This window comes from Felis catus, chromosome E3 (assembly GCF_018350175.1).
Source record: "Felis catus isolate Fca126 chromosome E3, F.catus_Fca126_mat1.0, whole genome shotgun sequence".
In the NCBI taxonomy this organism is placed as follows: Eukaryota; Metazoa; Chordata; class Mammalia; order Carnivora; family Felidae; genus Felis; species Felis catus.
Window position 1 is genome coordinate 17,452,797 of NC_058383.1, and position 27,264 is coordinate 17,480,060.

The 27,264-nt window shown below is 53.5% G+C and overlaps 2 protein-coding genes across 11 annotated transcripts; both read right to left on the bottom strand.

Moving 5' to 3' along the window:
- Window positions 1-60: 60 nt before the first annotated feature.
- Window positions 61-3,707, bottom strand: HSD3B7 (hydroxy-delta-5-steroid dehydrogenase, 3 beta- and steroid delta-isomerase 7). Of its 6 annotated transcripts, none has more exons than XM_019820670.3 (8): window positions 3,559-3,706; window positions 3,037-3,204; window positions 2,671-2,826; window positions 2,319-2,427; window positions 1,925-2,024; window positions 1,602-1,764; window positions 806-1,107; window positions 61-331 (listed from the first exon to the last, which is right to left on the bottom strand). In XM_019820670.3, the coding sequence occupies exons 2-8, from the start codon at window positions 3,200-3,202 to the stop codon at window positions 326-328; spliced, it is 1,002 nt and encodes a 333-aa protein (XP_019676229.1). In that variant the 5' UTR covers window positions 3,203-3,204; window positions 3,559-3,706; the 3' UTR covers window positions 61-325. The 6 variants fall into 6 exon arrangements, with proteins under 6 accessions (XP_019676229.1, XP_019676228.1, XP_019676227.1 ...); XM_019820669.3 differs by having other exon boundaries at window positions 722-1,107; XM_019820668.3 differs by having other exon boundaries at window positions 647-1,107.
- A 465-nt stretch (window positions 3,708-4,172) lies between these two features.
- Window positions 4,173-27,177, bottom strand: SETD1A (SET domain containing 1A, histone lysine methyltransferase). 5 transcript variants are annotated; one of them, XM_045048029.1, is made up of 19 exons: window positions 27,038-27,177; window positions 26,082-26,246; window positions 25,772-25,867; window positions 23,746-24,016; window positions 22,494-22,615; window positions 22,040-22,269; window positions 20,899-21,757; window positions 19,956-20,741; window positions 19,071-19,247; window positions 18,854-18,941; window positions 17,956-18,113; window positions 17,719-17,806; window positions 15,348-15,689; window positions 7,854-8,897; window positions 7,266-7,438; window positions 7,066-7,176; window positions 6,762-6,881; window positions 5,088-5,225; window positions 4,173-5,006 (listed from the first exon to the last, which is right to left on the bottom strand). In XM_045048029.1, exons 2-19 carry the CDS (start codon window positions 26,229-26,231, stop codon window positions 4,833-4,835), a joined length of 5,127 nt encoding a protein of 1,708 aa, XP_044903964.1. In that variant the 5' UTR covers window positions 26,232-26,246; window positions 27,038-27,177; the 3' UTR covers window positions 4,173-4,832. The 5 variants fall into 5 exon arrangements, with proteins under 5 accessions (XP_044903964.1, XP_044903966.1, XP_044903963.1 ...); XM_045048031.1 differs by having other exon boundaries at window positions 15,348-15,635; window positions 26,999-27,138; XM_045048028.1 differs by having other exon boundaries at window positions 26,999-27,138.
- Between the last annotated feature and the right edge of the window lie 87 nt (window positions 27,178-27,264).

Consider the following 27,264-nt stretch of genomic DNA (forward strand, 5'->3'; position numbering starts at 1 on the left):
GGAAGGGGGAGACATGGTGGGAGGCGGGAGGGAGAGCTGGACAGGCAGATGGGCACAGGCTTGGATAAGGAACTTTAATCTAGGGCTTGGCCAGGTACAGCATTACCAGGGCATCCTCAGGCAGAGATCGAACATTACTGCAGGAACTAATTTGGGTGGAGGGGTGGGAAGAAGGAAAAATACACAGATTTGCGTAGGCTTCATTGAAAAGAGCTGTCCAAAGGTGATCAATGTTTGAAAATAATGGGACTGTGATCCCTGAGGGAGGGCCAAAGGTGGTGACAGGAGCCAGAAAGTATCTTCACTCTGAATCCAGGCCTGAGGGTCACACCTGGACACAAGAAAGCCAGCATGAAGCCCATGGAACTCCTACTCACTTCCCGCTCGAAAAGCCAGAAATGGGATGGGCAGTTGAGAACATCAGGGGAATCAGACATCCGCCAACCAGCCATCAGGCCTGGGTTGAGAGTGAAGACATGCCTGCCCCAAAACCCTGCCCTAGAACTTAGACGCATCAGGACATGGACTGAAGGCTCATGGGATTAAAACTGTGGAGAGCTGTAGGATAACCAGTGTGGCACCAGACCCCTCTTCCAGCTCTAGAATGCAGCCTTCCCTCCCCACCCAGGGTTTGAGGGCTCTGGACCTGGATGGATGTGCCATGCTGGGCTCCAGGGCCCCAGCTCCACTGTTAAGGGGCTGAACCCTCCACGGCCTGTACCCAGCGGATGGTGCGGGTCCGGCTGTCCTCCCACGAGAATAGGGGCTTGTAGCCGAAATGGCGCTGGGCTTTGTTGGTGCTCACGGTGAAGGTGGTGTTGGCCACGGCCAGCGTGTAGGGGTTGAGCAGGGGGGCGTAGAGCAGCAGTGGCCGCAGCAGCCACTGCAGCAGGGCATTGAGAGTAGCCAGGAGCATCAGCAGCCAGTAGGGCACCAGCAGGCGGGTGTCCACCAGCCGCAGCCCACAGGGGCCCAGGAACTCCATGTTGAAGTCCTCGTAGCTCTTATAGGGTGATTCGTCATAGCAGAAGTACACCTGGCCGCCCATCAGCGCAGCTCGCTGCTCCAGCTCTTGGGCTACCAGCACGTGCATCCAGGCCACATTGCCTGCCAGTGGAGGAGGGGAGGCGAATGTGCCCCTGAGTGCCCTGGAGACGACGCAGACGCTGCTCTCCCCTGCGCAGGCCCGTGTCCAAGCCACACCCCCTCCGTGGGCTCACGTAGGCACGCCCACATAACCACAGCGCTGGTGAAGGGTGCTTTCTCCTCTGCCCTGTAGCCACTTGCCCTCCCGGGCCGGCCTGCATGGATGCTACTTCTTCTGTTGGCCCTGTGGAGATGCTGCCCCTGTCCTCTCCTGGGGAGAGGCCGCTCCCGTAATTGCAGTCCTGTCCTCAGCCTGTGGCATGTTTTCTACGTTAGCCTTCCCAACTCACACAACTGCAGTTTCCTCTGCGGCCTGCGCAGACAACGCCTGCATCTCCGTCTACTCTGGTCCACATATGGCTCACCCTTTTCTAGCCAGGGCACACACCGCCCACCCGGGACCACATGGGTCCTGTCCTGTTCTTAGCCTGCCTGCTGTGTAGGCTGGGCCTTACCCACATAGACCCGGCTGTGCTCCACAGAGGCTGGGATGGCCCGGAAGAGCCGACCCCCCAGACGAAGGCCCTGGTGGTAGAAGTCCCTCATGATCTGGTGGCCTTCGCCGTAGATGCCAGTGGGACGCAGGGCACATGTCACCAAGGACAGTCCCCCATGGACCTGGGGGCAAAAGGCAGGCAGGGCTAAGACCTAGGACCCAGAGGCCTGAACTGGCCTCCTCAACCTGGAGATTGGATACAAAAAAGTCCTGCTGGCCCTGGCTCTGCCTTTGACCAGGAGCCCTCCACACCCCCACTTTGTGTCTCTTCTCCTGTCTCACCTTTCTTCCATTGGCTTCCAGGACCAGCCGTTCAGCTTGGGCCTTGCTGCAAGGGTAAGGGTGTCTGTGTATTGCTTCATATGGGGTGTCCTCATTGCCCCTAGTTGGGGGAGAGGGAGAATTTTTTTTTAATGTTTTACTTATTTTGAGAGAGAGAGAGAGAGAGAGATCAGGGAGGGGCAGAGAGAGAAAGAGAATCCCAAGCAGGCTCCATGCTGCCAGCGCGGAGCCCGATGTGGTGCTCGACCTCAGGGTTCATGAAATCACGACCTAAGCCCAGATCAAGAGTGGGACCCTCAGCCGACTGAGCCACCCAGGTGCCCTGGGGAGAGGGAATGGTCTTAATGGGAGGGGAGATGGGGCTCTTACAGTATCAAGGGGAACCTCAGCTTACCTGTAGAAGGGGTGGCCTTTGATATTGGGCCCCACAACTTCCATGCTGCTCGTGTAGACCAGGAACCGTGTTCCAGTCTGCACACAAGCCTCAATCACGTTCTTTGTGCCTGGGAGAGGTGGTGGGGAGAGGGTGTACCCGAGCTAAAACTTCCTCCCTCTCTGCATCTTTCCCACCCACCCCCATCCCCAATTTGGGTGAGGGCCCGTGGCTTCCTTCCCCAGGTCCCACAGCAGGTCAGTGAGGGCTGCTGACCTATTACAGGGGCAGGAGTACCCAGAGGACAGGTTTCCACAGGAGGATAACAGAAGTCAAGGTCAAAGAGGGGGTGGGGAACAAACAGCCACCTCACCCTGGACGTTGACCTCATAGATGGTCTCAGGACTGGCCCTCCCAAACACATCCACCAGCCCAGCTGTGTGGATGACCACGTGGGCTCCAGCTACAGCCGCTGCCACCTCATGGGCCTGGGTCACATCCCCCTGGATGGCAGTCACCTGCACGGGCCCTGGTAGGGATAGGAGCAGGCAGAGGCAGTGTCAGAGCTGGGGCCACCGGCCAGCTGCTGGGTTCAGCCTACACCCTCGGGAGCCACATGTTCCCAGCGTGACTCATTCATCCCATCCATGTGCACCGGAAGACATAAACAGGCATCATCTTTTCCACCACGGCAAAGGGAGTCCACCCACCACCCCCGTTCCCTCTGCTCCACGATCACCTGTCTTCAGCTCCTCCAGCCAGGGACCCAGGTGCAGGTCAAAGACCCGCAGCTCATAGAGCCGGGGTTCCCGCTGCAGTAGCATCCGCACCACATGCTCCCCTAGGAAGCCGCAGCCACCTGTGACCAGGTACACCAGCTTCCGGGTCTCTGCAGAGTCTGCCATGCCTGGCTGGGGAGGAGAACTGGAGTTGCCTGCCATCACCTACCCCAGTGCCAGCAGCTCACCTGTTACTCCTAGACAGGGCCTCTGGCCCAGTGGACTGGATCAGCAATCCAGGGGCCGGAGCTGCTCCTGGAGGCTGCAGCAGCCAGGCTAACCCACCCTCTGACTGCAGTTACTGAGATAAGAAGGGGGAGGGCTTGGCATTTGGGAAGGGCTCAGGGTTTGAGCTGGAGGGGGAGGTTCTGGGACAAAAATGGAGGGTAGGAGTTAAGGGGGTGGGAAGGAAGGGAGAGGGAGATGGGGAAGACTGTAACTAGGGAAAGGGACCCGTGGGCCCTGGCATCACCTCTGCCTACCTGCAGCCACAGTCCCAGGGTGCCCAAACTGGCCACCGGAGGAGGGACCCTCTTCTCGGCGCCTGGGCCAGCCGGCCAACACACCGTCCCCTTCCGCTTGCTCCTCCCTCCTGGCCCATTCCAGGAACAGACACCAGCCCAGCCTCCACCCCTCTGTCCCCCACACTCTTGCCATAGGGCGCCCCCTGGTGGCCACTCTGCACTCCACTGCCATCGGGTTCCAGCAAAGAACTTGGGGAAGGGGCTAGGGAAGCCAGAACCAGACGGGTGGCTACTGAGGATGGAGCAGGTGGGGTGACCTCATTCCCACTGCATGATGTCAGTCCTTCCCTTTTGCTGGATTTCCCAGGATGCCAGAAGCCCAGCAGTTAACTGTGGTTCTGGGAAGGGAAGAGAGGCCTGACCTTGGCCCAGCTCTGGCTGACCTTGGTGGGGGATTTCTGGATGACTATTCCAGCCTATTAGGTGACCCAGAACAATGGTGGTTGAGTCTGAAGGTCTACCCACCCCACACTTCAGGCCATCCACTTCTCCCTCTCTTCACTTGCCCCATCCTTTGTCCTCAACCCCCATCCCCCCACCCTGCTCTTTCCCAAAGATATTCATTCACCAAGCACTTTTGTACAATAAAGTTTAATCACAATTATAAAAATGTGGCGTTGGGTTTGCGCTATTAACATATGTACAATCCAGCCCAACAGGAAGGGCCCGCCCCCCCCACCATCCTGGCCTGGCAGAGCAGGAGCTTCCAGACACCAGGGTGGGAGGGTGACCCACAGGGTCTGGCAGGAACAGAAGATGAGGCAGGGTTCCAGGCACGGAGTCCCTAGGACTGGGGGCACAGAGCCCCCCCCCAGGGGGAGAACATGGCCACTGCCCCTAGAGACCCCCTAAACTGGGGAGGGGTGCACGCAGGGCACAAAGGGGAAGTCCCCATTAACACAAAGCAAGGGGGCTATGCAGCCCCCCAAGAACAGGATCTGTACAGGCCGGCACCCCAGGTTTCCACAGGAAACAGCTGCTGGCAGCTACAAAACATTTACAGCTTCTTCTCCGCAAAGAAAAAAAAGTTAGGGGGTGGGTGGGCAGGGGCGACAGGGGAGGCAGAAGTTGCCTCAAGGGACTGAGGCTCCCTTGCTGGGCTCAGGGCCTCCCAACCCCGTATCTGGAGATGGGGGCATGTGGGCCCTGCTGAGCCCACTAAGGCTGGGGGGCTGGGAGCTCAGGGCACCAAGGGGAATAAATAGGGGCGTGGGCACCAGTCCTGCCCCACCTCAGTTGAGGGAGCCACGGCAGCTCTCGGTGCCACACAGACATGGGATCTTGTTGTCCTCCAGCGGGAACTTGTAGTCATAGGTGATCTCCTCATCCACACCGATGGGCTGCTTGGAGTAAATCACAATCTTCTTCTGGGACTCGATGGTGATCACCTTGGCATAGCAGTTGGGCTACAGGAGGGGAGGGCAGTGTGAGCCGTGGCCGCCCTCCACCCCCATGCCCACCCCACCCTGGCCTGGCCCCCCGCGCACCGTGCAGCAGTGGTTGATGAACCTCGCCAGGTTGCCGCACTTGGTGGCATCGATGATGGTGTCATGGTCCACCCGGAACAGGTAGCTGCTGCCGATGCCTTCCTGCACGTAGCGCTTCTCCCGCATGTCGGCCACCATCTGATAGGATGGGGTGTCGCCACAGTCAGGGTGCTGTCCCTCAGCTCCCTGCCAGACCAGGCCTGACCCCACCAGCTCCCGTGAAGGGGATCGGGACAGTCACCCACCTACCACCCTGGGGGCCACATCAACCTGTCCTGGACCTATGTAGCTCTTCTCTGGCTGTCAACTTAAGGCGATGATACTCTCACTGCTTCCAGGAGCCCTCCCTCATAGGGCCTCTCCAACCCTGACACCTTTGGCTGCCACTGTGGTGGTCACTGGGCAGGAGCGGTGGCCACTAGCTCCTCCTGGAGCCTCTGCCTGGCCCCTAGTGGAGCCCCCAGTGTATGGTGGGGCTGGGCCACTTCCCAAGATGACAGTGGCCATTTCATGGACTGACTCCTGTTCATCTCTTCTCCCAGGACCCTCTCTCTCCAAAACAAGCACCCATTGGCTGCCACCTGTCACCATTAGTGCGCACATTCTGTGCAAGGAGTAACTACTTCCCAGGAAATGCACAATAAGGCCCCCTGTATTCTCTTCTTGGGTGATCTCACTCTCTTCCAGGGCTTCAACTGCCAGAAAAGTGGTGGGGACTCCTCCCAAACTTCCATCTCTAGCCAAAATCCACCTCCGTGGAGCTGCTGGGCGTCATCCTCTAGATGTCCCCGGGGCCCTGCAACTCCACATGTGCCAATTGGAACTCATCTCAACCACAGAGCTGCTCCTCCTCCTCACTCCCCACCTCACTGGCAGGCGACCTACCCTAGCTGCTCAGAGCAGCACTGAGAGGTGGCCTCACCTCGCCCTTGCCCTGACTCTCCAGAGTTAACTTGTCGTCTGGTCCCGCCAGCTACCTTGGACCCACAGGCTCCTCTGTTACCCCAGTTGCCACTACTTGAGGCCACCAGGGCCTACTGGGATCTCCGCAACAGCACCCCACTGGTCTTCGTCTCTAGCTGTCCCCTTTGTCCCACCGCAGCCAGTGCCTGGTGCTTCACGGCAGCTTCCCTCCCCTTACCCCTGGCCCCAGCTCACCAACATGGCTCCCAAGCTCCGTGGAGACTGGCTCCGCCTGCCTCTATAGGGTTATGTCACGGTGACCTCCTTGCCCTCCTTGGACTACCCTGCCTTTTCATGTGCTGCTGGGCAACTGGGAGCATCCTTCCCCTCATCTGAGTCTGGTATTTCTCATCATCCTTCAGCTCCTGCCTTAAACATCACCGTGCGCCCATCGCTGCTGCCTCCCTGAGCCCCTTTCTGATCAACCGAAGGCCATCCTTTCCTGCAGTTGTTTGTGCAGCGCCTGTCTTCCTCCACTAAACTGTGCGAGGTGCTTAAAGGGAGAGAGAATACTGGTCTTGTTTCTTGCTGGATCATCACCATCTAGTTTACTAGTATCCGTTACTAACTGTTGAAGGAAGGAAAAACAGAAAGAGGCAGGCTTCACCGACTATGTCCTGGAGCTGGGAGGTTATATGGGGCTTTATGCAGAGAATGGATGGCATTCATGCCAGCATCCCCTCTGACTGGGGGCTGGGTTCGGGGCCTCACCTGGCGGATGTTCTGACCCACGTATTCGATGACCATCTCGTCAGCTGCGATGGGTTCCATGGCAAACAGTCCCCACTCATGGATCCGGCTCCGGCCGAATCGGAGCTTCTTCTTCCGGAACTAGAGGGCAGAAGGCAGACCGTGCTGCTGGGTGCCTCCCTCAACCTAACTCCTTGCTTTTCCTGCAGACCTCTAGGGCAGGAGGGTTCTTTGGCCACTCACCTCCCTCCATGCCCACCCCTAGGGGACTTCATGATGCTGCCCTCCCACCAAGCCTCTCTTCCCCCAAGTCCCTGCTCTTCACCTTGAGCTGGTTTAGCTTTAGCAGATCACTGTCCATGATGGCAGAGGTGCCAATGGCACTCAGCAGCCGCCGCTGCTCAGACCGGCGCTCCGAAAGCACACGGTTAGTCCCCTGGGAGAAATAGGACAGAGGTGAGGTAAGCGACAGGAGAAACCATGGGAAGAGATCCCAGTGGGCCAGATATGAGGGCAGAGCCTTACCTGAGTGTCCGCTCCTTCTAGCTGCCGGGCAGAAACAGGACACACATCCAGGTACCTGTCTTTTTCCTTCTTGCTGATGGGGTAATAGCCTTCACTTCGGGCTGAGCCTGTCTGGTGCTCACGGGGCCCATCCTGGGGCCGCCGCTTGCGTTTTGGAGTGCTCAGGTTGGTGAGTGCAGGATGTTAAGGAAGAAAATGGGTTCCTGACTGGCCAGACCCCTGGGGCCCCTCCCCTGTCTCCCCAGTCCCAGCCCAAGGAAAGGGTGACTGAACTTAGCTGGAGGTCCTCAGCATATTTAGTGAGGATAGAAAAAGAGAGAGAAGGAAGTCTCAGATCCCCCATTTTCTGCCAGAAAACTTGGGGAGCCAGAGAAGGGGCAGGAGACAGAGAGAAAAGGCTGGCCCGGAAGCTAGAGGAGAAATACCCAAGCTGGATGCGGCAGACAGAACAGGATAGGGAGGGAGATAAAGGTGCTAGCTGCAATCTGAGGGTGACGTTACCCAGCCGTGCAACCCCAGGGAAGCCTGCCCCCACCCCTGGGGCCTGCCTTCCTGTCCAGAGCAGGCCGGCCTTAGGGCCCAGGATATTGGTGTGATGGACCCAGTGGGTGTCGTTAAGCCAGTCAGCCCCGCTTGTCTGCTGCAGTAGCCGCTCGTATGTGAGCCGCAGGTAGCCCATGTCCTCCAAGTCCAGGCCTGAGTTCCAAATGTCATACAGGATGGTCATCTGCTCAAACTCACTGCGGGGCTCGAAGGAGGGGGGTGGAGGGGGTGGGGGGGGCGGGGGAGGCCGCCTGCGCCGAGCATGGGAGCGGAGGCTGCGACGCCGAACGGCACCCTCCCCGTCACTGCTGCTGCTGCTGCTGCTCTCGGATGACTCTGACTCCTCTTCCTCCTCCTCCTCCTCCTCGCCTTCCTCTTGCTGCTGCTGCTGCTGCTGCTTTGGCTCCTCTGCCTCAGCCACTACCACCTCAGGGGCCTCTAGGACCTCATCTGCTGGGGAGCTGAAGAGGGCTGCAGGGGCAGGAACTGGCTCCACGGGCCGAGGGGCCGGTGTGGAGGGCGGCGGCTTGACGGCCAAGGCGTAGTTGTGCTCCAGGAGGATGTGGCTGAGGAGGGGGCCCGGGCGGTCCGCCTCATCTGATGTCTCTGTGGCCTCCGAGTCATCGCCAGGAGGCAGGGCGGCTGGCCCACGACGGGCTGGGGTCAGGGCCAGGTCGGCTAGCACTGCCAGGTCCACTTCTGTCCCTGGCTCAGCTTCTTCCTCCTCAGTAGAGCGGCCTCGGCCTCCAGCCCTGCTCCGACCTCCTCGGGACACCTCCTCGGGCCAACTCTTGACCAGGGACGCATGGTCCAGGGGCAGGTTTCGAATGGTCCGCTCCACGGCCCGGGGAACTTTGCGGGAGATGGGTCCAGGAGACTTGATCTGTGGTGGGGCAGCTGGGGGAGGCTCTGGTGCCGGCACCTCCTCCACAGCAGAGAAGGAGACGGTTTTCCGGCGTTTCTTGGGTGGGGGCAGGAGAGGGATAGGAGAGGAGGGGCGCTCGTCAGGGCGGTGGGCGGGGGCTGGGGGACCTGCTGGCGGCTCAGGGGGAGGCTGGGGCACACTGGGAGGTGGTTCCTCGGTGGAACCTGGGGAAGGAAGAACACAGGGAAAAGGAGAGGGTCAGCAACTTGGGCCAACGTCATCAGACAAGAGGTTCCTCATGGGCAGGGCACCGGCCGCCTCGCTGAGGAGGCCATGTCCAGGCTGCCTTTTGACAGGCTGCACGCTCGTCCCCACTGCCAGCAGACACTTGGGCTCACTCAGCAAACACACTGCTGCCTCCCGGCTGCAATGTCCTCAGCACTGTGGGCTCCCGCGGCGGGAGGAGATTCGACAAACAGCCACTGAGCACCAACTCTGGCAGGCGTGGGAAAAACACGTCAAGCAGACACTTTCAAAACCCTCACAGAGCTTATAATCCAATGCGGACAATGACGGGAAACAAAGGCACAGCCCAAACTGTGAAGAGTCGGGATAGGAGCTCCAGGGAAACAAATACTTAGACTGTAGCCTGTTTACCAAGACTGGTGGTGACTGACTGAACTACGTCCAAGGACTAGGCACACTGGCCAAGACGAGTTCTGCCAGGCAGTGTATAATGAGGATGCAATTAACCAGGCTCTGAATTAAAGTATCCGTTATTTCAACCACAAACAATGTTCTTTCTCTGTTTAGTGAGGTGAGAAAGATACAATGTAAAAAGCCGAATCTTTGTATTAAAACACTGCATAAAATGTTTCCTCCCCACCACATGCCAAACAGTACTAGAGATTTGCCAAAGAGCACAGGGGTCAAGACTCCCCTAAAGAAGGTGAGAGTGAAGCTGAGATCCTAAGGATGGAGGGGTGGCCTGGGGAGGGGACACACTGTCTTGGGCAGGCGGTGTTCTCTCCCCAGTCCCCCAGAGACACAGCTTCCCTCTGTTGGGCGTCCCAACAGAGGGTCTGAATACAGCTCAAGCCAGACACATTTCCCTGAGGCAGACCCTGTCTTGCAGACTGACCCTCTCTCTTCCTAGGTTTCAGCCACCAGAACAGGCATGGCCTTTCAGACCCCTGGCCCTTCATTTACGTGGCTCCCTTTGTTTGGAATGCTTCTCTCCTCTTGCACGTTGGGAAAGCTCACATGCAACTTTCAGCCCCAGCTCAACGCCATCTTTGTGAAGGCTTCCCCAGCTTCTTCAGACACTGGGAGTGACTTCCTCTCAGAACCAGAAGGCCAGTGCTTCCTAAGTGCCAGTCTTTTTAGTCTGGCAGATTATTAGCTAATATTTTGTGCCAAGTACCAATATTAAGACTTTAACATATGTTGACTACTCACTTCATTCCTGACAACTAGCCCATGAAATGGGTACTATTAATAAAACCCAGTTTACAGATAAGGAAACTGAGGCAGAGAGAGGTTAATAACTGGCCCAAGGTCACACAGCTCACCCCAGACAGCCTGGGTTGAATTCTGTGCTCTTATCCACCTCCCCATGCTGCTCTGGACATCCTGTAGTGGGGCTCTGTGGTTTCACGTCTTGCTCTAACACTCCCAGAACTAAAGGGCAGCCAGCTCCAGGCCTGACCCAAGCAGGCAGTGATCAACATGTGTCCACTGCCTTAACAGACGTTCCCCAACCAGGCACCCCCAGCAACGTCCTCAGCCTGCTATCTCTTGAGACTCTGGACAGCATCTGGTGTCTCAGCCAGCAGTGAGCCACAGGGTGGTCCTGGGTGTTCGTCCCAGGTCCTCCAGTCTTCTCGCCTCTTCTCCTCTCTGCTGTTTTGGGGCAGCCCTGCCTCTGACCCATCATTCCAACCTAGCTCACTGTGCCCTCTGGAAGTCTGGCTCTTGAGGGAAAAAATTCCCCTCCTGGCTCAGCTTCTTCACATAGATTTTTCTTTTGCTTCCTATCCTGAAAGAAACCTGGCCATACCTTTCATTTAGGGAGACAACTTTTGGGGTACCTTTCTGGTCTACAACTCCCAGATCCAATGTTTCTGCTACATGACCTGCCCCACTCCCTGCGCCCATCCATCATTAACTGATGACTACCTGACCCACGGCAGCCCAACCAGAAACTTCCCTGAGAATAAGGATCTCAGATAGGAATGGGTTTCTCTACAGCGTGGACATCTGCTGGAATAAAGAAGCAGGGGAAGCCCATTTGCAGGAGAAAGGAATGAACCACGCCAGAAGATAGAATAAAGGCAAATCGGGGTGCCTCAGTGTCTCAGTTAAGTATCTGACTTCAGCTCGGGTGATGATTTCACGGTTCATGGGTTCGAGCCCCGCGTCGGGCTCTGTGCTGACAGCTCAGAGCCTGGAGCCTGCTTCAGCTTCTGTGTCTCCTTCTCTCTCTCTCTCTGTTCCTCCCACACTTGTCCTCTCTCTCTCAAAAATAAACAAACATTTTTTAAAAAAAGAAGAAAAAGAGGAGGAGGAGGCGGAGGCGGCAGAGGGGGAGGGGGAGAGGCAAATCCTAAAGGGTGTCCAGGTCCCATCTTTGGGTTCCACTAAACAAGCCCTCTCTTGCCATCAGGCCACATATCCTCTATCAAGGTGCATCCTGGGAACTCAAATATCCCTATCATTCGGTAAAAGCCAAGAGACCTGCCTTAACCTTCCTCTCCTCTCCCATTTCTGCCATCTACCTAAGGGGCTTTTTTTTTTTTCTTTTTTTGAGAGCGTGAGAGCAGGGGAGGTGCAGGGAGAGTGAGAGAATCCTAAGCAGGCTCCACACTGCCAGCACAGAGCCTGACACAGGGCTCGAGCCCACAAACTGTGAGATCATGACCTGAACCAAAATCAAGACTCAGATGCCTAACTGACTCAGCCTCCCAGGCACCCTACCTAAGAGACTCTGATATCTCACCCATTCACCCCATTCTCTCCTCTCCAGTGCCTGCCTTCATTCATCCTCAGCCAGCCTCCACCAGTCCCATACCTGACCTTGTTATCCCTGGAATGGTGCCACCTCAGACCCCTACACTCTGACGCCCTGCCCTCTGATCACATTTCCCCAGGTCTCTTCAGTTCACCACATGGCACCACACCTATTCAATTCCCCACCTTCTAGCTCCCTCTAGCCTGTCCTCCTAAATGAGCTGCCTTCCTTCTTGTGCCTGCCTGCAGGGCCCTCACTCTGTCTTCTCCTTTCACGGCACTTTCCACACCCTTCAGCTGCCGCAGCCACCCTGTATGGAGACCTCCAACCCTGACTCTGCCCAACCACTTGTGCTCCCCCCTCTTTCACCCCTGAGCCCCAGTCTCAGCGGGGCATCTGAACCAAGCCCGGGTCCCTTTTCAACCTTACTCCCTTCTCTACTTCCTTCCCCAAGGCTCCTCCTCCAGCCATTCCATGGAGCTCAGAAAATGCCCTCTAGGTCTGATGCACAGAAGGCCCTCAGGCATGAAATCCCACATCTCCCTGCCTCCCCAATTACGGATGTGCATCAGATGTAGAGTCCACCCCTCTACCCCCAGATACTGCTCTCTCTCTCCTGGCCTATCTATCTGCCTCCTCCTCTCTGCCCTGTATCTACATGCTTCAGTCTCACTTATTTTGGAAAACTAAGCCTCCATCAACCCTGTATTCTCTTGCTGTCTCTCCAATCCCAGCTGGGTGACTTTGAGCATCTCACTAAGCTTCAGATTCCTCATCTGTAAAGTGGGAGTAACAGGGATGGAATGAGGACTAAATAAGAAGACAAATCTGCAATGTCCTAGGCCTATAGCCTGGCACACAGGAAGCACTCAAGAAATGTTAGTATTACTCATTACAGCCTATCAACTCTCTCTCTTTTCACAAGAGTAGTCTACCCTTCCAAAAGGCTGGTTATCTCTGTCACCTGCCTTTACTCCTGAACACCCCATAACTTGGCTCCAGTCTGATCTGCTCTATTGAAATTGATAAGGTCACTAGTGACCCCCTAACTGCCAAATCCAGCAGAAGCTTTTCCTATCTTACAACCTTTCTTTCAGCCTGTTGGTACACACCACTCCTTCCCTTTGAAAACTGAGCGTCCTGGTTTCCTTCCTATCTTGCTGATAGCTCCTATTTGGCCTCCTCTGGCTCCCCTTTGCCCACCTGTCTCTTACACAATGGTAAGGCACGAGCCCTTCTCTTGTTCTAGGGTTTATCACATCATTCTAGGGTATACGACGAGCATGTTCACACCCACACTTGCCCTGTTCCCAAGTATTTACATTTCCAGCCCACTGGTTCTTTACACAGCTTCAGATCTACTTTTTTTTTTTTTAATTCTTTATGTTTTTTTTCTAATTTTTTAGTTTTGAGAGAGAGAGAAAGACAGAGCATGAGCAGGGAAGGGGCAGAGAGAGAGGGAGACACAGAATCCGAAGCAGGCTCCAGGCTCTGAGCTGTCGGCACAGAGCCCAGCATGGGGCTCAAATCCACAAACCATGAGATCATGACCTGAGCTGAAGTCGGACGCTCAACTGACTGAGCCACCCAGGTGCCCCAGATCTACTGATCCAACTGCCTGTTGGATGTTTCTTACCTGGAGGTCCCAGAGGCATGTCAAAGTCAACCCTAAAGTATCACATCAGCTTTCTTCCTAATTCTGGTTCTCCTCCTTGACTTCCCCTGCCCAAAAAGTAGTTCGACCAAGTGGTTCTATCTCCTAAATTTCTCAAATCCTCATCCCCACTTCTACTCCCTACACCTCACTCATAACCACCTTTGCTTTGGTTCACGCCCTTCACTTACCCGCATCCCTTCAAACTCTTACACGGGTCACCCTACCTCCTTCCTCACCTCTCCAAATCCTTCCCTTTCCTGCCAGAATGATCTTTCTGGCAAAATGCAAAACTGACCACATCCCACCCTACTGAGACTGATGCCCTCTGACCACCACCAGCTCTTCTGCTACCGACACACTCAGGAGAGGCTGGGAGAGGTGTTTTAGGATTAATGAGAGCTTTGACTCGTGAGGTCTGCACCAGAACAGAGTGCACCAGTGCTGGGAGGTCTTCATGTGGTCACTGTCCATCTCAGACCAGATTCTCAGTAATATCTGAGAGATGTCTGGAAGGCCACATGCATTTACGAAGCCTATCTTGAAAACTGACTTATAAATTCCATGCTAAGAACACCCTACTCCAAGTTACCACCATTGGTTCCCTTACTTACTAACTGCAATAGCCTCTTATTCTTCCTCCACAAACTCTGGCCCCTCTCCAAATTTTCTAGGGACTGCTTCTTTTCAGAACACAAATATGATCATGTCATTGCTCTGATGGCATTCCACTGCCCTCAAGATAAAGACCAAATTCCTCGTATGATCTACCCATTTTGTACGACCCAGCCCTTGCGCACCTCTCCAGAAGTCACCCCAGCTTCTCCTCACTCTCCACCATCCAGAAGGTTTCTTTTATGTCTTCCAACATGCTGTTTGCTCTGCCCTCAGGGCCTTTGCACATGCTAGTCATTAATGCCGGCTGCCTGCTTTACCTTGATTTCAGCTCAATGATGTTTCAGCACAGAAGACAGCAAAGATGTCTCCACAGATGTAGTCAGGTTCTCAGAGTCCTCTATTGTGGTGTTTATCAGTTTGTAACCACAGATTTTCTTAGGTATTTATTACTCAACTAAACTGTCTCTCCCTACAGACCATAAGCTTCAGGATAGTGAGAACAGGACTTATTGTGCCTACCACTGTATCCCTTGCACCTACTGTAAAGTACAGATGACTCTTCAACAACATGGGTTTGAACTGTACGGGGCCACTTACATACACACTTCTTTTGATAAATACAGTAAGGTATCATAAATGTATTTTCTCTTCCTTAAGATTTCAATGACCTTTTTTTCTCTACCTTGCTTATTTCTTGTAAAAATACAGCACATAGTACATATAATATGCAAAATATGTGATAACCTACTACTTACACTATCAGCAAGACTTCCAGTTAATTGTATGCTACTAACAGCTAAGTTTGAAGGGAGTTAAAAGTTATGGATAGATTTTCAACTGTGCAGGGGGGTTGGTGCCCTTAACCCCTGCATTGTTCAAGGGTCAACTGTACTCAGTAAATAAATACCTACTGCCTGAATGAACAGTTCATTCAGAAGGACAAGTTATGTGTATGTGCTATAAAATAACTGAATGTACAAATCCACAAAAGAAAGCAAAGATAAAGTTAAGTTCCAAGCCAATGCTGTTATTACTAGTTGCTTTCCACCTATTTGTCCATTTAATCACCTGCAAGTATCCACTACACATTTAAGGCACAGACTCAAGAAAAATAGGAGGAATTTGTTAAATTGGGATTTTCCTTAATTAACTTGGAGACCATTCTGTTTTCCTTGTTAGCCAAACACCCTGCCCTGGCTCTGTAAACCGCTCATGACAGCAGTTTGAATGTGGCCATAAATGTCTCCAAGGAAGGACTGACAGGAGATGGTGACTTTCGTTTTCAAAGTCACATACTTGTACATAATTAAAAACTGCTAACCCTGTCACTGTTCTCACAAAGACAGACAGACACATAAACAGAGACCAAATGAACAGCTCAGCATCACCTACCTACAGGTCTTGCCGGAGACTTCTCCTGTTCAGGGAGAGGTGTGACTGGGGAGCCTGCAACCCGCTCTGGCTCGGGCTCTTCCACCGGCGCTGGCAGGGGCGCAGGGACGTCTCTGGGGGGAGGGGACGTTGAGGGTATGGTTGCTGGCTGCTCCTCTTCCTCTTCTTCTTCAGAGGAGGACTCAGATGATGAGGAGGATGAGGAGGATGAGGAGGAGGAAGATGAGGACGATGACGAGCTGGATGAGCTGCTGCTCTCGGAGTCTGACGTGCTATCATTTTCACCATCTGAGTCGGCATACAGAGAACATTTGGAGGACGAATCGCTTTCCCCGTCCTCGCCTGGAAATCCAGAAGGGGCAATCAGGCGAGGTGGGAACACCCCTCCCTTGGTCAAGCCATGGGTTCATTCACTGACTCCCTACCATGGACAGGTTAGGCACTGTGCTAGGTGCTGGGAAGTCCACCCCTCAAGGAGTTGAATAAACACACTATTTGTTCACGGTGAGATAAACCTCAACGTGAAAGGCTAGGGGACCATGGCAAAGGGAAGTCCTGGATTCTACCTGGAAGATCCGGTCAGGGAAGGGATCCCTGGGAGGGAGATGCTGAAGTCAAGAAGGACAAGTAGAAATACATTAAGCAGGGGCGCCCGGGTGGCTCAGTCGGTTAAGTGTCCGACTTCAGCTCAGGTCATGATCTTACAGTTCATGAGTTTGAGCCCTGTGTTGGGTCTCTGTGCTGACAACTCAGAGCCTGGAGCCTGCTTTAGATTCTGTGTCTCCCTCTCTCTCTCTGCCCCTCCCCCACTCGCATTCAGTCTCTCTTTGAAAAATGAATAAACATTAAAAAAAAAAGTACACTAAGCAGACTCGAGGGCTGAACAGGGATGTCAAAGGTGAGGGAAGGTGAGACACCTGGAGACCAGTAAGCGGTCTGCTTTAAGCTTTTCCCAAAGTGGGTCTTATAAATGCTGCCTAGACAACAGACTCATAAAAACGACTGTAGGACAAAAGAAGCTTTAAAAATATATGTTTTATGCCTCTGGGAAAGGGCAATACACTGGAAGAATTCTGTAAGAAGTTAAGAAATTTGAAGTGTCTGAGGAACACAACTGGATAAATTAGAATAGACAGTGCTGGTGGCCAAGGATGGGTCTGGAGAATGGCAAGATAGAGCTGAACAGATAAATGGGAGCTAGGTTATAAATGGCCTAACGTATCAAGAGGAGGAGTCATCTTATAGAAAATAGGGCGCTAGGAATCGACTTTATGGAGGAAGTCACAGGGTCAGGTGTTCGCTGAAGAAAAGAAAATGCCATTGGCAGACTGGAAAATGGATTGGAATGGAGGAAGAAGGATGGAAACAAAGACGAGGTAATCAATCAAAACTGCTGAAGACTCTAACTGAGAAAAGACAGAACAGTAGGAACAACGAAGGCAACAAATCCAAGAAACACTGAGTTGGTGAAACTGGCAGAAAGCAGTGACAAAATGGATGTTCAACAGTCTGCCCCCTTAGAGGAGGTGACCCTGCCCTCTTCTTTCCTGAAAAGATAGGCTCTCAGATCATCATTCTCCCATCTGGCCTCTGCTGAAATGGCACCTCTCAGAGGCACTCCTTCTCCAAGAGATCTAGAACAGCCCATCTTTCCCCAGCTCCCCCACCCGTTACTCTCTACCCCAGTAACCTAGTTTCTCTTCTGCAACGTATGTATCTCTGAGGTGCTATTATCTGTTCACTCGTCAAGTCTCCTCCTCCCCTCCAACTGATCACAAGTTGCATGAAAGATGTGTCCCCAATACCCAGAACAGCGCCTGGTACACAGTAGAGGCTCAACAGCGATTTCTGAACAAATGAATGAGAAGAAAGACTAAACCGTATATCCAAGACTCAACGGATGTGGAGGGAGGAGGTTTTCAACTGAAGAGCAGAGCAGTGTCTGGTGATGGCAGCTAAGGGGAGAGGGGAGGAAGGGGAAGCATGGTTCGGTGGCTGGACCTTAAAGGAAGAGCAGTGCTCAAAGGCAGAAAGGCATGGTCTGGTAGTTATCAAGGGCTGGCAGGAGAACATGGACCACTTATCTTGAGGGGTTGGGCAAATTAAGTACATTCTGCTAGGCTGTCTTCAGAAAGGAGCAAAGTTTCAGTATAGGAGGTAAGCAGAAGGGAGTGTTCTGGGTATCGGACTTACTGTTTACAATGGGCCAAGCGTTCCAAAGGATAGGGCTAAAGGACAGCTGCTTTTGGGAAAGGCAAAGGTGGCCAATAAATCTAGCATGAAATTTCTGTGGACTCAGGGAAGCGATAGACAGGCAGCTGAATTCCTTCTTCCCTGAGCCAGAATTCTACTGTGTTCTGTCTGTACCTACCATCTGATGCCTCTGTCTCCTTCTTTGTAGTATCCATGGCTTCCTCACGTTCTTCATCGTCTTCATCTTCCTCATCATCCTCCTCATCCTTAAAGAAAAAGACAAACAGGGACTAACAGGAGAAGAACAACTGTCCTCCCGGAGGCACAGCTACCTGGGCTCCAGCCCAGAGAGAAGGTGGCTGTGGTGACAGGAACTCAGGAAGTAGGCTTTTGGCAAGAACCGGGCGCCCCTCACCTTCTCTGAGGAGGACTCCTGGGATGCTTCCTCCCCCTCACTGTCCAGAGCAAAGGATTTGCGGTGCTTGCCCTGGGTCTTGCTTCGCTCTTCATCTCGTTTTGGGGGCTTGGTTCCCGGACGTCCCGGCTCTCCAGCCTCCTTCTCTCGCTCAGGGTCTAGGTGCATGTGAGTGGCTGTTAGAGCAATTTACCATCAGCAGTTAACAGTCCCCGTTCCCCTGGCCCAAAGGAGCTTTTGCACACACCACTGCTGATCTTCCTGACAGTCCGACAAGACAGACCTTATTTTACAGACAAGAAGCTGAAGCTCAACAGAGAAAAACCCAAAACCCCAGAGCTACCTATAACATTTTATAGAGTTTAAACATACTGCACCCGTTTTACCTTTCATCCTTTTCTGGGTTGGGTGGAAGAGGGAGAGGACTTGTTATGCCTGACCAAGAAAACAGTACTAAGGTAAATGGGTCTCCAGGGAAGCAAATCGGACTCAATAAGGAAGTTTCCTAGCCACGTAAGCTGTCAACCAATAGCTCAGACTTAGGGAAACTGGGAGGGAGGTTGCAGAAGAGCTTTAGATGGGGAACTTGGGCCGATGACCTGTTAAACCCTGAAATCCTACGACTCTAAATGTTGAAAGTATTTCCATTTTACAGGGGAAAACTGAAATACAGAAAACTTCAATCAGCACGCCAGAGTAAGAACCACAACTAGAACCCAGGAATGACCCCATCTTAAGCTTCTCACACATCTCAGAACTGCTTTCATTTAACCTTGCACCAAAACCTCTACTTGGCTACTTGCCCTCTGACATCTTCACCCTTTACCTCTGCTTATTACTTTCCTATCAGAAGCTAGCACCCTTTCCCTTTTCTCTTTCCATCTGACTTCCCACTCACCATCTTCATCCTCCTCAGCTGGAGTGGAGGGCCGGGGCCTCTTTTCCTCACTGGCCTCTGAAATTTCCGAAGGCTCTTTTCGCTTTACCTGGGGCGCCGAAAGAGACAGAGCCTGTTTAGAACTCAAACTCTCATGGCTCCCAACCACCCCTACCCCAAGGAAGGGAACTCCCACCCTGCTGTCTCCTCCCTATTAGGCAAGACCAGTTCTGGGTACCTTGAAAGAAGGCAGCCGCAGGGCCCCTCGCAGCCCTGACCCAAAAGCGAAGGCCTCGATGCCCGTGGTACCCCCACTCTTGGCCCAGTCTACGAGGGACAGCAGGCCTGGCTCTTTGAGTTTTGTCTTCTCTTTATCCTCCTCCTTGGCTTGCTGTTTGGCTGCGTTCTGGAATGGCTGCGGGCAGTAGGGGGACTGAGCCCCAGAACCCAGGCGTTCCCTCCTGCCTCCTGCCTGAGAACTACTCCCAGGTCCCAGGAATACAGAAATGCATCTACTCACTCCTCTATTTGACACAGATCTATGCCACACCCCCCTTGCACCAGCCCCCGTACAGACATTTCTTCAAAGTCTGCTCGAGTCCATCCCCCTTTATTATTCCTAGTCTACAGATGGACACATTGAAGACTGAAGCCCAGAGAGACTTAAGGGCCTCGTCTGCCAGAAGCATGCAAACAGTAGAGCTAGAACAAAGCTCCTCTGACTCTAAAGCTTATGTTTGTTTTGTTTTGTTTTTCTGCAAGCAAGCGAGCGAGCGAGAGAGAGAAAGAGAATATCTTAAGCAGGCTCCACGCCCAGTGTAGAGCCCAATGCGGGGCTCCATCTCACAACCCTGAGCTCATGACCTGAGCCAAAATCAAGAGTTGGACACTTAACCGACTGAACCACCCAGAGGCCCCTCAAACTTATGCTTTCCTACTGTTCCATTTGCCCCAGTTCTCCAGCTCAACCACTGTGCCCCATCAAGTGGTTACACAGTCTCTCTCTCCACTTGCCTTGATCGTCTCTATTTTTTACTTTGAGCTGTGTAGCCTGGAAAAGCCAGAAGTCTACTTCCTCCAATGGAGCCCCAGGTTTTCCCTAGTCCCAAGCACTGGCCCTCACCTTGGCCTTCTCTTCCTTGCTCTCCCACCACTGGTCAAAGGCTCCAAAGGCCACATTCTCCACCATCTTGCGGTTGAGGTCTCGCTGCATGATGCTCTTCATCTCTTGGACTAGGGTGGCCAGCACACGCCCCACGGTGCCTGCTGACGGTAGGGCCTTGCCCTCTGCCAGCTCTGCTTCCTCCCTGGGAGGTAGCCGGGCCTCTTCTCCAGAGACCGAGGAGGAGGGCAGGGGCTCAGCTGCCATGGGCAAAGGCAGGTGGTATGCCTCCCGGGAGTATGCCCCTCGGCCTTCTTGCCCTTGTGTGTACAGAGCGTAGGGTAAGCCGTAGGCTGCCTCTTGGGGGGGTGGGAATGGGAGGAAGGCCTCCCCAAAGGCCCCACCAGGGGGGCCAGCTGAGGCAGCAGTCAATCCCTTGCCCTGCCGCAGCTGATGGAGCCGAGTTAACATCTGGGTCTGCATCTGGAAGGACATGGGCATCCCTCCCCACTGAGCCCCAAGTCGATCCATGAGCTCTAGGGAATTCACAAAGTCATAAATGTGGGGGGGTGGCGGAGGAGGTGGGGGGTACTCAGGGGGTGGTGGCCCATCAGGGCGTGGTGGGAGGAGGTAGGCAGGCTGATGGGGAGGATAACCAAGGGGTAGGGAAGCCAGGTAGGGAGGAGGAGGAGGGGGTGGTGGAGGAGGGGGTGGAGGCTGCTGGGGGGGTGTTGGGGCCGGAGGGGGTGAACCGCCCCTGTCATCATCAGAGATCTCCATATCCTCTCCCGAAGAGCACGGAGAAGCCTGTAGGAATGCAGAGGAGGGTCACATGAAACTTCTGCCTTTTCCATGGGCTTTTCCTCAAATCCCTGTTCTCTTATCTAATTCCCTCCCCCACCCCACCAGACCCAACCCTGCCTCCCAGATCCCAGTCATCTCTGCTGGCTAACCCCAACCTCACCTGGTTCTGTCCGTTGGCCTTGGGAGACTCGCGGGTAACCCCTGGTTCCCCACTCCCTGTAGGTGCCACATCCTCAAAATTAGCTGGGGCTGGAGGGGGCGTGCAGGGCCCATGACCTGACCCAGAAGGCACCTCACTCCCTATGTCTCTAGACCCAGGGCCTGTGGTGCTGTTCTCTTCCTCTTCCTCTGTGTCAGAGGCCAGGAACGAAAACTTGGAGCGCTGCTCCTTCAGCAACATCTCAATGCGGGAATCCAAGCTGCTATGCTGAGCGAAGGGCACACTCTCATTGGTGGTCTCTGGGGCTGGGGAGCCGGAGCGGGCAGGTGAGGCTGGGCGGGGGGAGGTCCGAGCTTCTTCTCTCTCAGGGCTGGGCCCTCCCCCACCCCCGCCTCCACCAGGTTCTGGAGGCTCTGGGGGTGGAGCTTCTGAGGCAGGAGGCCGGTAGTCCTGGTCAGCAGGCCGGCTGGGCTCAGGGGGCAAGTAGGAGGTGTAGGAAGGTGGGAAGCGCTCAGCTGCATTTTCAGCAAAAGATGCCCCAGGGGGCTCCTCCCGAGTTGCACGGCGGGGAGGGTAGGAAGCATGGCGTTGGTAGCGATTCCAGCTTTCATAGTACGCTGGGTAGTTTGAGTCAGTACCACGAAAATGAGAGGATGAGGACGAAGAGGAGGATGAAGAGGACGAGGACAACGAAGAGGAGGAGGAAGATGAGGAGGAGGACGAGGCAGTGGCTGCAGTAGTGGCGGAGGCAGCTGTAGAGGTGGTCGTGGGGGCTGCAGATGCAGAGAAATGGCGGCGGGAAAAAGAATCTTGGTAGCTGTTCTCTGACCGCCGAGGCTTGAAGGAGGTTGAAGTGGTGCTGGAGAAAGAGTGCAGGAGTTAGCTAGGTTCAGTTCTGTAGGACCAAACCCTAGTGTCCTGGTTCTCAGTACCCAGGCGCCCTTGACACTGCCCCCAAAGGAAGATCTGTTGGGTTTCTAGCTAGACAGGGGGTTCCCTGTGGGCAGGGATTCCGTTGGCTGAATCCATAAGAGAAACCAGGACAAATTACTCCCCACTCCCTTTTAGGGAGACTCCAGGTTTCTTCTCTCTAGTGTCAACTCCCAGAATCTGGGGGTCCCAGAGGGTGTTTACTCTGCACCTGCTGGAGTAGGCAGAGTCCTGAGAGTAGGGGGTGCTGCCCCGAGATGTGTAAGGGGTTCCTTGGGAGGACTGAGGGGTGAATTGGCCAAAGGAAGATGGGGTGTCTTGTCGGCTGCTGGAGAAGCTTGTGTCCTGGGAGCAGGGGGTGCCATTGCCAGGAGTGCCCACCCCAGCAGAGCCCGCCGGGTAAGCAGCCGTGTCAGAGGAGGAGCGGCGGCGGGATTCAGTCTAGAGGGCAAAAGTAGAGCACAGAGAAAAGAAGACATCAAGTACCATACAACAACTTGCCCTTCCCCAAACCAAGAACCTCAGTTCCCTGTCTTTTGAAAGCATCTCTGCATCTTTTCTTGGCTCTTGCCATCCTTAATGGAAGTCCAGAACCTCCCAAATACTGTTCCTGGCACCCAAGTACTGTGCCCACGTGGCTAGGGCTGTGGCAACAAGCTTCTTACCGTCTCAGTGGCTGCACCAGAGCCCTGGAACTTCTCGCTCAGCGCCTTGCCCCCAGTGGGCACCGTCTGAGGGGTGTAGGAGCCATTGACTATCAGTTCATAGTATTTCATTCGTTGTTGTCCTGGAGGGAGGAAAATGGGAGCCATCAAGAGTCAGATGGAAGAAACAACTCCTTCCTTCTTTGGCTTTCCCATTTCTTTCTCAAGCCTCAAGTTTCCTATAATTTCTTGGAGTCCTGAGTTCAGGGATTTCAGGTCTTCTACCTTGTCTCTACCTTTGGGACCTCCTACCTCATCTCTACCTAATGATACAACAACATACTGAACGGCACTTTACAATCTATAATCAAACATCTTCGCTCATAAATTAGTAATCTAAGTTGGATAATCACCAGGAGAGAAAGGCATCAGTACCCCTATTTTATAGGCTCAAAGAAAATTGACCTGCACAAAGTCACAAAGTTGGTCAGTGGCAGACTGGAATTCAAACCCAGGTCGTCTGATGCTAGATCCCACCATGCTCTTCATCCTACAAACTAAAGTTTGCAAAATGGCAGCCTGAGGGCTAAATCCAGGCCACAGTTGTGTTTTATTTGCCCTACACAATCACTTAAAAATTTGGCGGGGGGGCGGGGGGGGGAGGGATTTTCAGCACTTAAAAACAATGAGATTTCACACAAAAACCTAGATTCCTGGCTTAATATAAAAACATTATTTGGCAATAGTAGTTTTCATTCCCAAGTGCAAACTGGCTAATACCAACTAATAGCCGTCTCCTTCAGATGACAGTCCCCGACTCCTCCCTACTGTTTCTCAACACAGAAACCCAGACTGCTTCACTTATCTGTACAGGTCCCTATTCTCGATCCAAAATTTCAAAACCCCCCAAAACTTAAAACCAAACATTTTTTTGAATTTGGTCTCAAAACTTGATCTGAACTGAGGCTATTTACTAGGTTTTATTGATGCTACCTAGTATAACCCTTCATATGTTTTCTTACAAACATGCTACATGCTAGACTGTAAGATGCTACCCAACCTTGCCAAGGACCCCCCCCCCCCCACACACACACACACGAAACACATAAAAACCACAATCCCTCTGTAAAATTCTGATTTCACAAACACATCTGGCTCCAAGAATTGCAGATGAGGAATCATGAACCTGATCATTCACCTGGCCCCAACAGGCATTTGCATATAAAGTCTCTGCTGGAACCCAACCTTAGGCAGTAGGCAAGAGAGCCCTCACCTTTGATGTCGAGCTGGGCGTGGATGATGTTGCCCATGACGGAGGTAAGGTGGAGGTTTTTGACTGTTTCCTTGGCTCCCCGAGTGCTAGTGAAGAGCACGCGGGCCAGGCCCAGGTGCTTGCGAGTACGGGGGTGAAGAAGGATCTCTACCTCTTCCACCTCACCATACTTTCGGCACATATCCTTTAAGAAGGTCTCCCGCACATTGTCATTCAGCCTCGCGAAAGTCACTTCCTTCAGAGGGATCTGTCCGATATAGAACTCATCCAGCTGTGGAGAAGACAGGAGTCTTAAGTCTGGGGTCTCAATACTGACTACTGTTCCTTTGCCTTTTGGGAACTTGGTTCAGAGAGAGACGACTGGGAAACACGGGCAAAGGAATGGGGAAGAGGGGCTCCAACAGGTGATAGATACGTCAGTCTGACCTCTCTCTGCTCTGAGTTCTTCTCATCACAGAATAATACAAGAAATCAGGAAAAGAAACGTACAACTGAGAAATAAGTATACGTCAAAGAAATTAATTGTAGAAAATAATTTAGTAGTTCAGCTTTTACCATGGACTGGGCAACAGAAATACAAAGATGAAAAAAAAAAAGATTCCTGTTCAGGAAAGCAGACAAGACATATATACGTAGTCACTGTTGTGACACAAATGTTCGCAAAAGTGTACACAGGGTATTTAGGAACCCAGAGAAGAAAAGTGTTGTTCCGAGTGGAGGCAAGGAAGAATTCACAAAGATGGTGTCACTCCTATTTGACTTTTTGGGTAACAAGAGTTCAAGAGGTGACAAGGACTTAAGACATGAAACTATAAAGTAACTTAGCGTTTTCTAGAAACTGCAAAACGTATAGTAGAGTAGAACACAGATATACAGCATCAAGGCAGGAGATGAGACTTAGCCAAATCTATAATCATATGTGCCAATGCACAAAAACATGGACAACAAAAATAATGTAAAAGCCAAATAAAATATACAAATGGCAGGAGCCATCTGTGGTGGAGCATGAAATGGGAAAAGAGAATGGAGGCAAGAAACCCCATGAAATGAATACAGAAATTGTGTTAGAAAATCAGCAATGGAAACAAAAGAATTAAAATAAAAAGGAAATGTATTTAGAAAAGAATCAGCAAGACTTGGTGATAGATTAGGTAATAAAAAAGAGGACAATCATAGGATGACTCCCAGGTTCCTAGTTTGTGCAGCTAAGTACATGGTACTACCATTCATCAGCAAAAGGGAAATGGAAAGGAAAGCAGGATCAAGGAGTAAAGAGAACTTCTTTTCAACCTCTTGAGTTTGAGATGTCTGTGGGGCCTCCAGGTGGAGCTGTCCCTCTACCAGGCATAAAAGTCTGGAGTTCAAGAGACTGATCTTAGCTGGAAACAGAAATTTAGAAATCACCATGTCTCAGTAACAATCCAAATCGTGTATGTGAAAGAGACTGTCCAGGGAGAATACACAAAGTGAAAAAAATGGAGTGGCAACCTTACAAATATTTATTTAATAAAGAAGAATAAAGAATTAGTGAAGAAAACCAAGACCCATCAGTTTTCAAGAGCCAGTCCAAGGCCTGATGAGTATCCTGCCTACACAGGGAAAGAGGAATACTTTGAGGAAACAAGATGGATCAAGGCACCAAACGAGGGGTGAAGAGCAAAGAACTCCAAGGATGGCGTTCCTGGCCTTGTCACTACCCTTAATTGTTGAGAAACTGGCATATCACACCAGGGCACTGTCATGCTGTGACACGGACTACACAGTGATAGGTACAGCAAAGAAATGTGCCTTTACTTCATCCTTCAAGAAGTCAGCACTCCTGCTTGAGACACCTAACCTATAACTTTCCAGAAGATAAACACAACTCCTCTCCAGAACAACTCAGTCTCACAGCCTCCGAGCTTTTAAGACTTGGTTGTGATCCTTTCATAGGAAAACCACTTTTATCAGGTTGAGACAAAAACTGCCAGGATGGATCCTCCACACCTCCCAAGGGCCACCACACCAGGGTCTAGCAGATACATACCTTAAACTTAGGGACTGGGAGGGAAAAGTCTCTGTTTTTGGACCTGACGTGGCATCGGGGGTCTTGGAGGTCTTCGACTGGTATGTATTTTGAGTCCTAGGAATGAAAGCAGGAACAGAAAGACAGCTCAAGGTGAAACTGTTGAGTTCTAGGAAGCCCATTTGGAGACTCACATGCAAAAGAGCTGAGTTCTGGTTGCACACTTTTAAGAAAGGCAGTCTATGGGTATGGGAGTTTAGGATGCTGAACAGAGGTAACAGAGGAGAATGGGGCCTGGAGTTCCCTAGATGACAAGGCCTGGGGCACTCACGTTGACACTGAAGTGGACTCCATCATAGCGGTACACCTTTTGAGAAGGCCTGCGCAAGGCAGGGTCCAAGGCAGGATCCACGATGAGCTTGTAGTTCCGCCACTGGAAGCTCGGGGCTTTCTGCCCATCTCCCCCACCTTCCTGATCCATCTTTGCTCATTTACACTGTCAGGAAAGAGAAATAGGCAAGGGGGTTCAGGGCTTAGGCCTGACCCCCTTGCTGCCCCTCACCGACCGGCCCAGACTTCAGGTCCGTTCATCACCCCAGTTTACACACCTCACCATGACCCGTGGCTCCCCCAGATTTTCCCCCAAGTACCCTCTCTCACAACACCCCATTCTCTCTCCACCTCCCAACTCTCCCTTCAGGCCCCCAGGCCCATCTCGCGCCCCCTTACCTTCCCGCTCTGCTTAGCGCGCGCCCCACTTGGCCTCAGAGCAAGACCCCTCCCCCGCCCCCTGGCAGGCCCCGCCCCCTCCCGCCTCCTCACCGGCCAGCGGCCCGGGCCAAGCCCGGCTCTCGCTCCCACACACCCGCTTGCGTCCCCGCGCCCCGATCCTCTGGCCAAGAGGTGGCACCTCTTCGGGGCGTTGGAAACACCGCGAGACCGAGCTCGAGACCCGGCTTCGGCCCCGAATCCGGGCGGGGGGGGTGGTGGGGGGGGGAACGCGCGCCGCTGCCCTCTCCTCCCGCCCCGGCGCGTTCTGCCCCCCCATCTCCGCGCACGCGCGGCGAGGCCTCACTCACCCGCTCGTGGCGAGCGGCTCCCCCTCCCCCCACCCCGCGCGGCACCTCAGCGGCGCGAGGCGGCGGCGGCGGCGGCGGCGGCAGCGCGAGACCCGGCCCCGCAGCGGTGGCGGCGGCGGCGCCCCCCCACCACCACCTCCCCGGCGCGCGCACCAAACACCACCGCCACCTGCGCGAGGCCCAGCGGGCACAGGGTCTACATTCGCACTTTCGCCACGGGTGCCGCCGGGAGACCCACGGGGCCGAGGAAAGCGGCTTCGCCTCGGCCGGCGCCCTTTAAGGCTCCAGAGTTGCGGCCCAGGGAGCCTGGAGATTGGCCGCATTCCCCGGAGAGTGGGCTTCACCACGACTACCCAGCTGCTCTGGCCTGGGGTCCTTGACGAATCGGCGGCGACGAAAGCAGCGACTAATCCCTGAGGAAAAGGGGGCGGGGCG

What these genes read in the sequence shown, in the direction of transcription:
- SETD1A (XM_045048029.1), bottom strand. Translation starts at nt 26,231, where the DNA reads ATGGATCAGGAAGGTGGGGGAGATGGGCAGAAAGCCCCGAGCTTCCAG. An exon ending in TGCGGCTGCCTTCTTTCAAG is followed by an intron (nt 18,942 to 19,070) that starts GTACCCAGAACT and finishes TCGGCGCCCCAG; the next exon opens with GTAAAGCGAAAAGAGCCTTC. An exon ending in AGGAGTCCTCCTCAGAGAAG is followed by an intron (nt 17,807 to 17,955) that starts GTGAGGGGCGCC and finishes TTTTTCTTTAAG; the next exon opens with GATGAGGAGGATGATGAGGA.
- HSD3B7 (XM_019820668.3), bottom strand. Translation starts at nt 3,202, where the DNA reads ATGGCAGACTCTGCAGAGACCCGGAAGCTGGTGTACCTGGTCACAGGT. An exon ending in GCTGGAGGAGCTGAAGACAG is followed by an intron (nt 2,827 to 3,036) that starts GTGATCGTGGAG and finishes TATCCCTACCAG; the next exon opens with GGCCCGTGCAGGTGACTGCC. An exon ending in TGGAAGCCAATGGAAGAAAG is followed by an intron (nt 1,765 to 1,924) that starts GTGAGACAGGAG and finishes TTTTGCCCCCAG; the next exon opens with GTCCATGGGGGACTGTCCTT.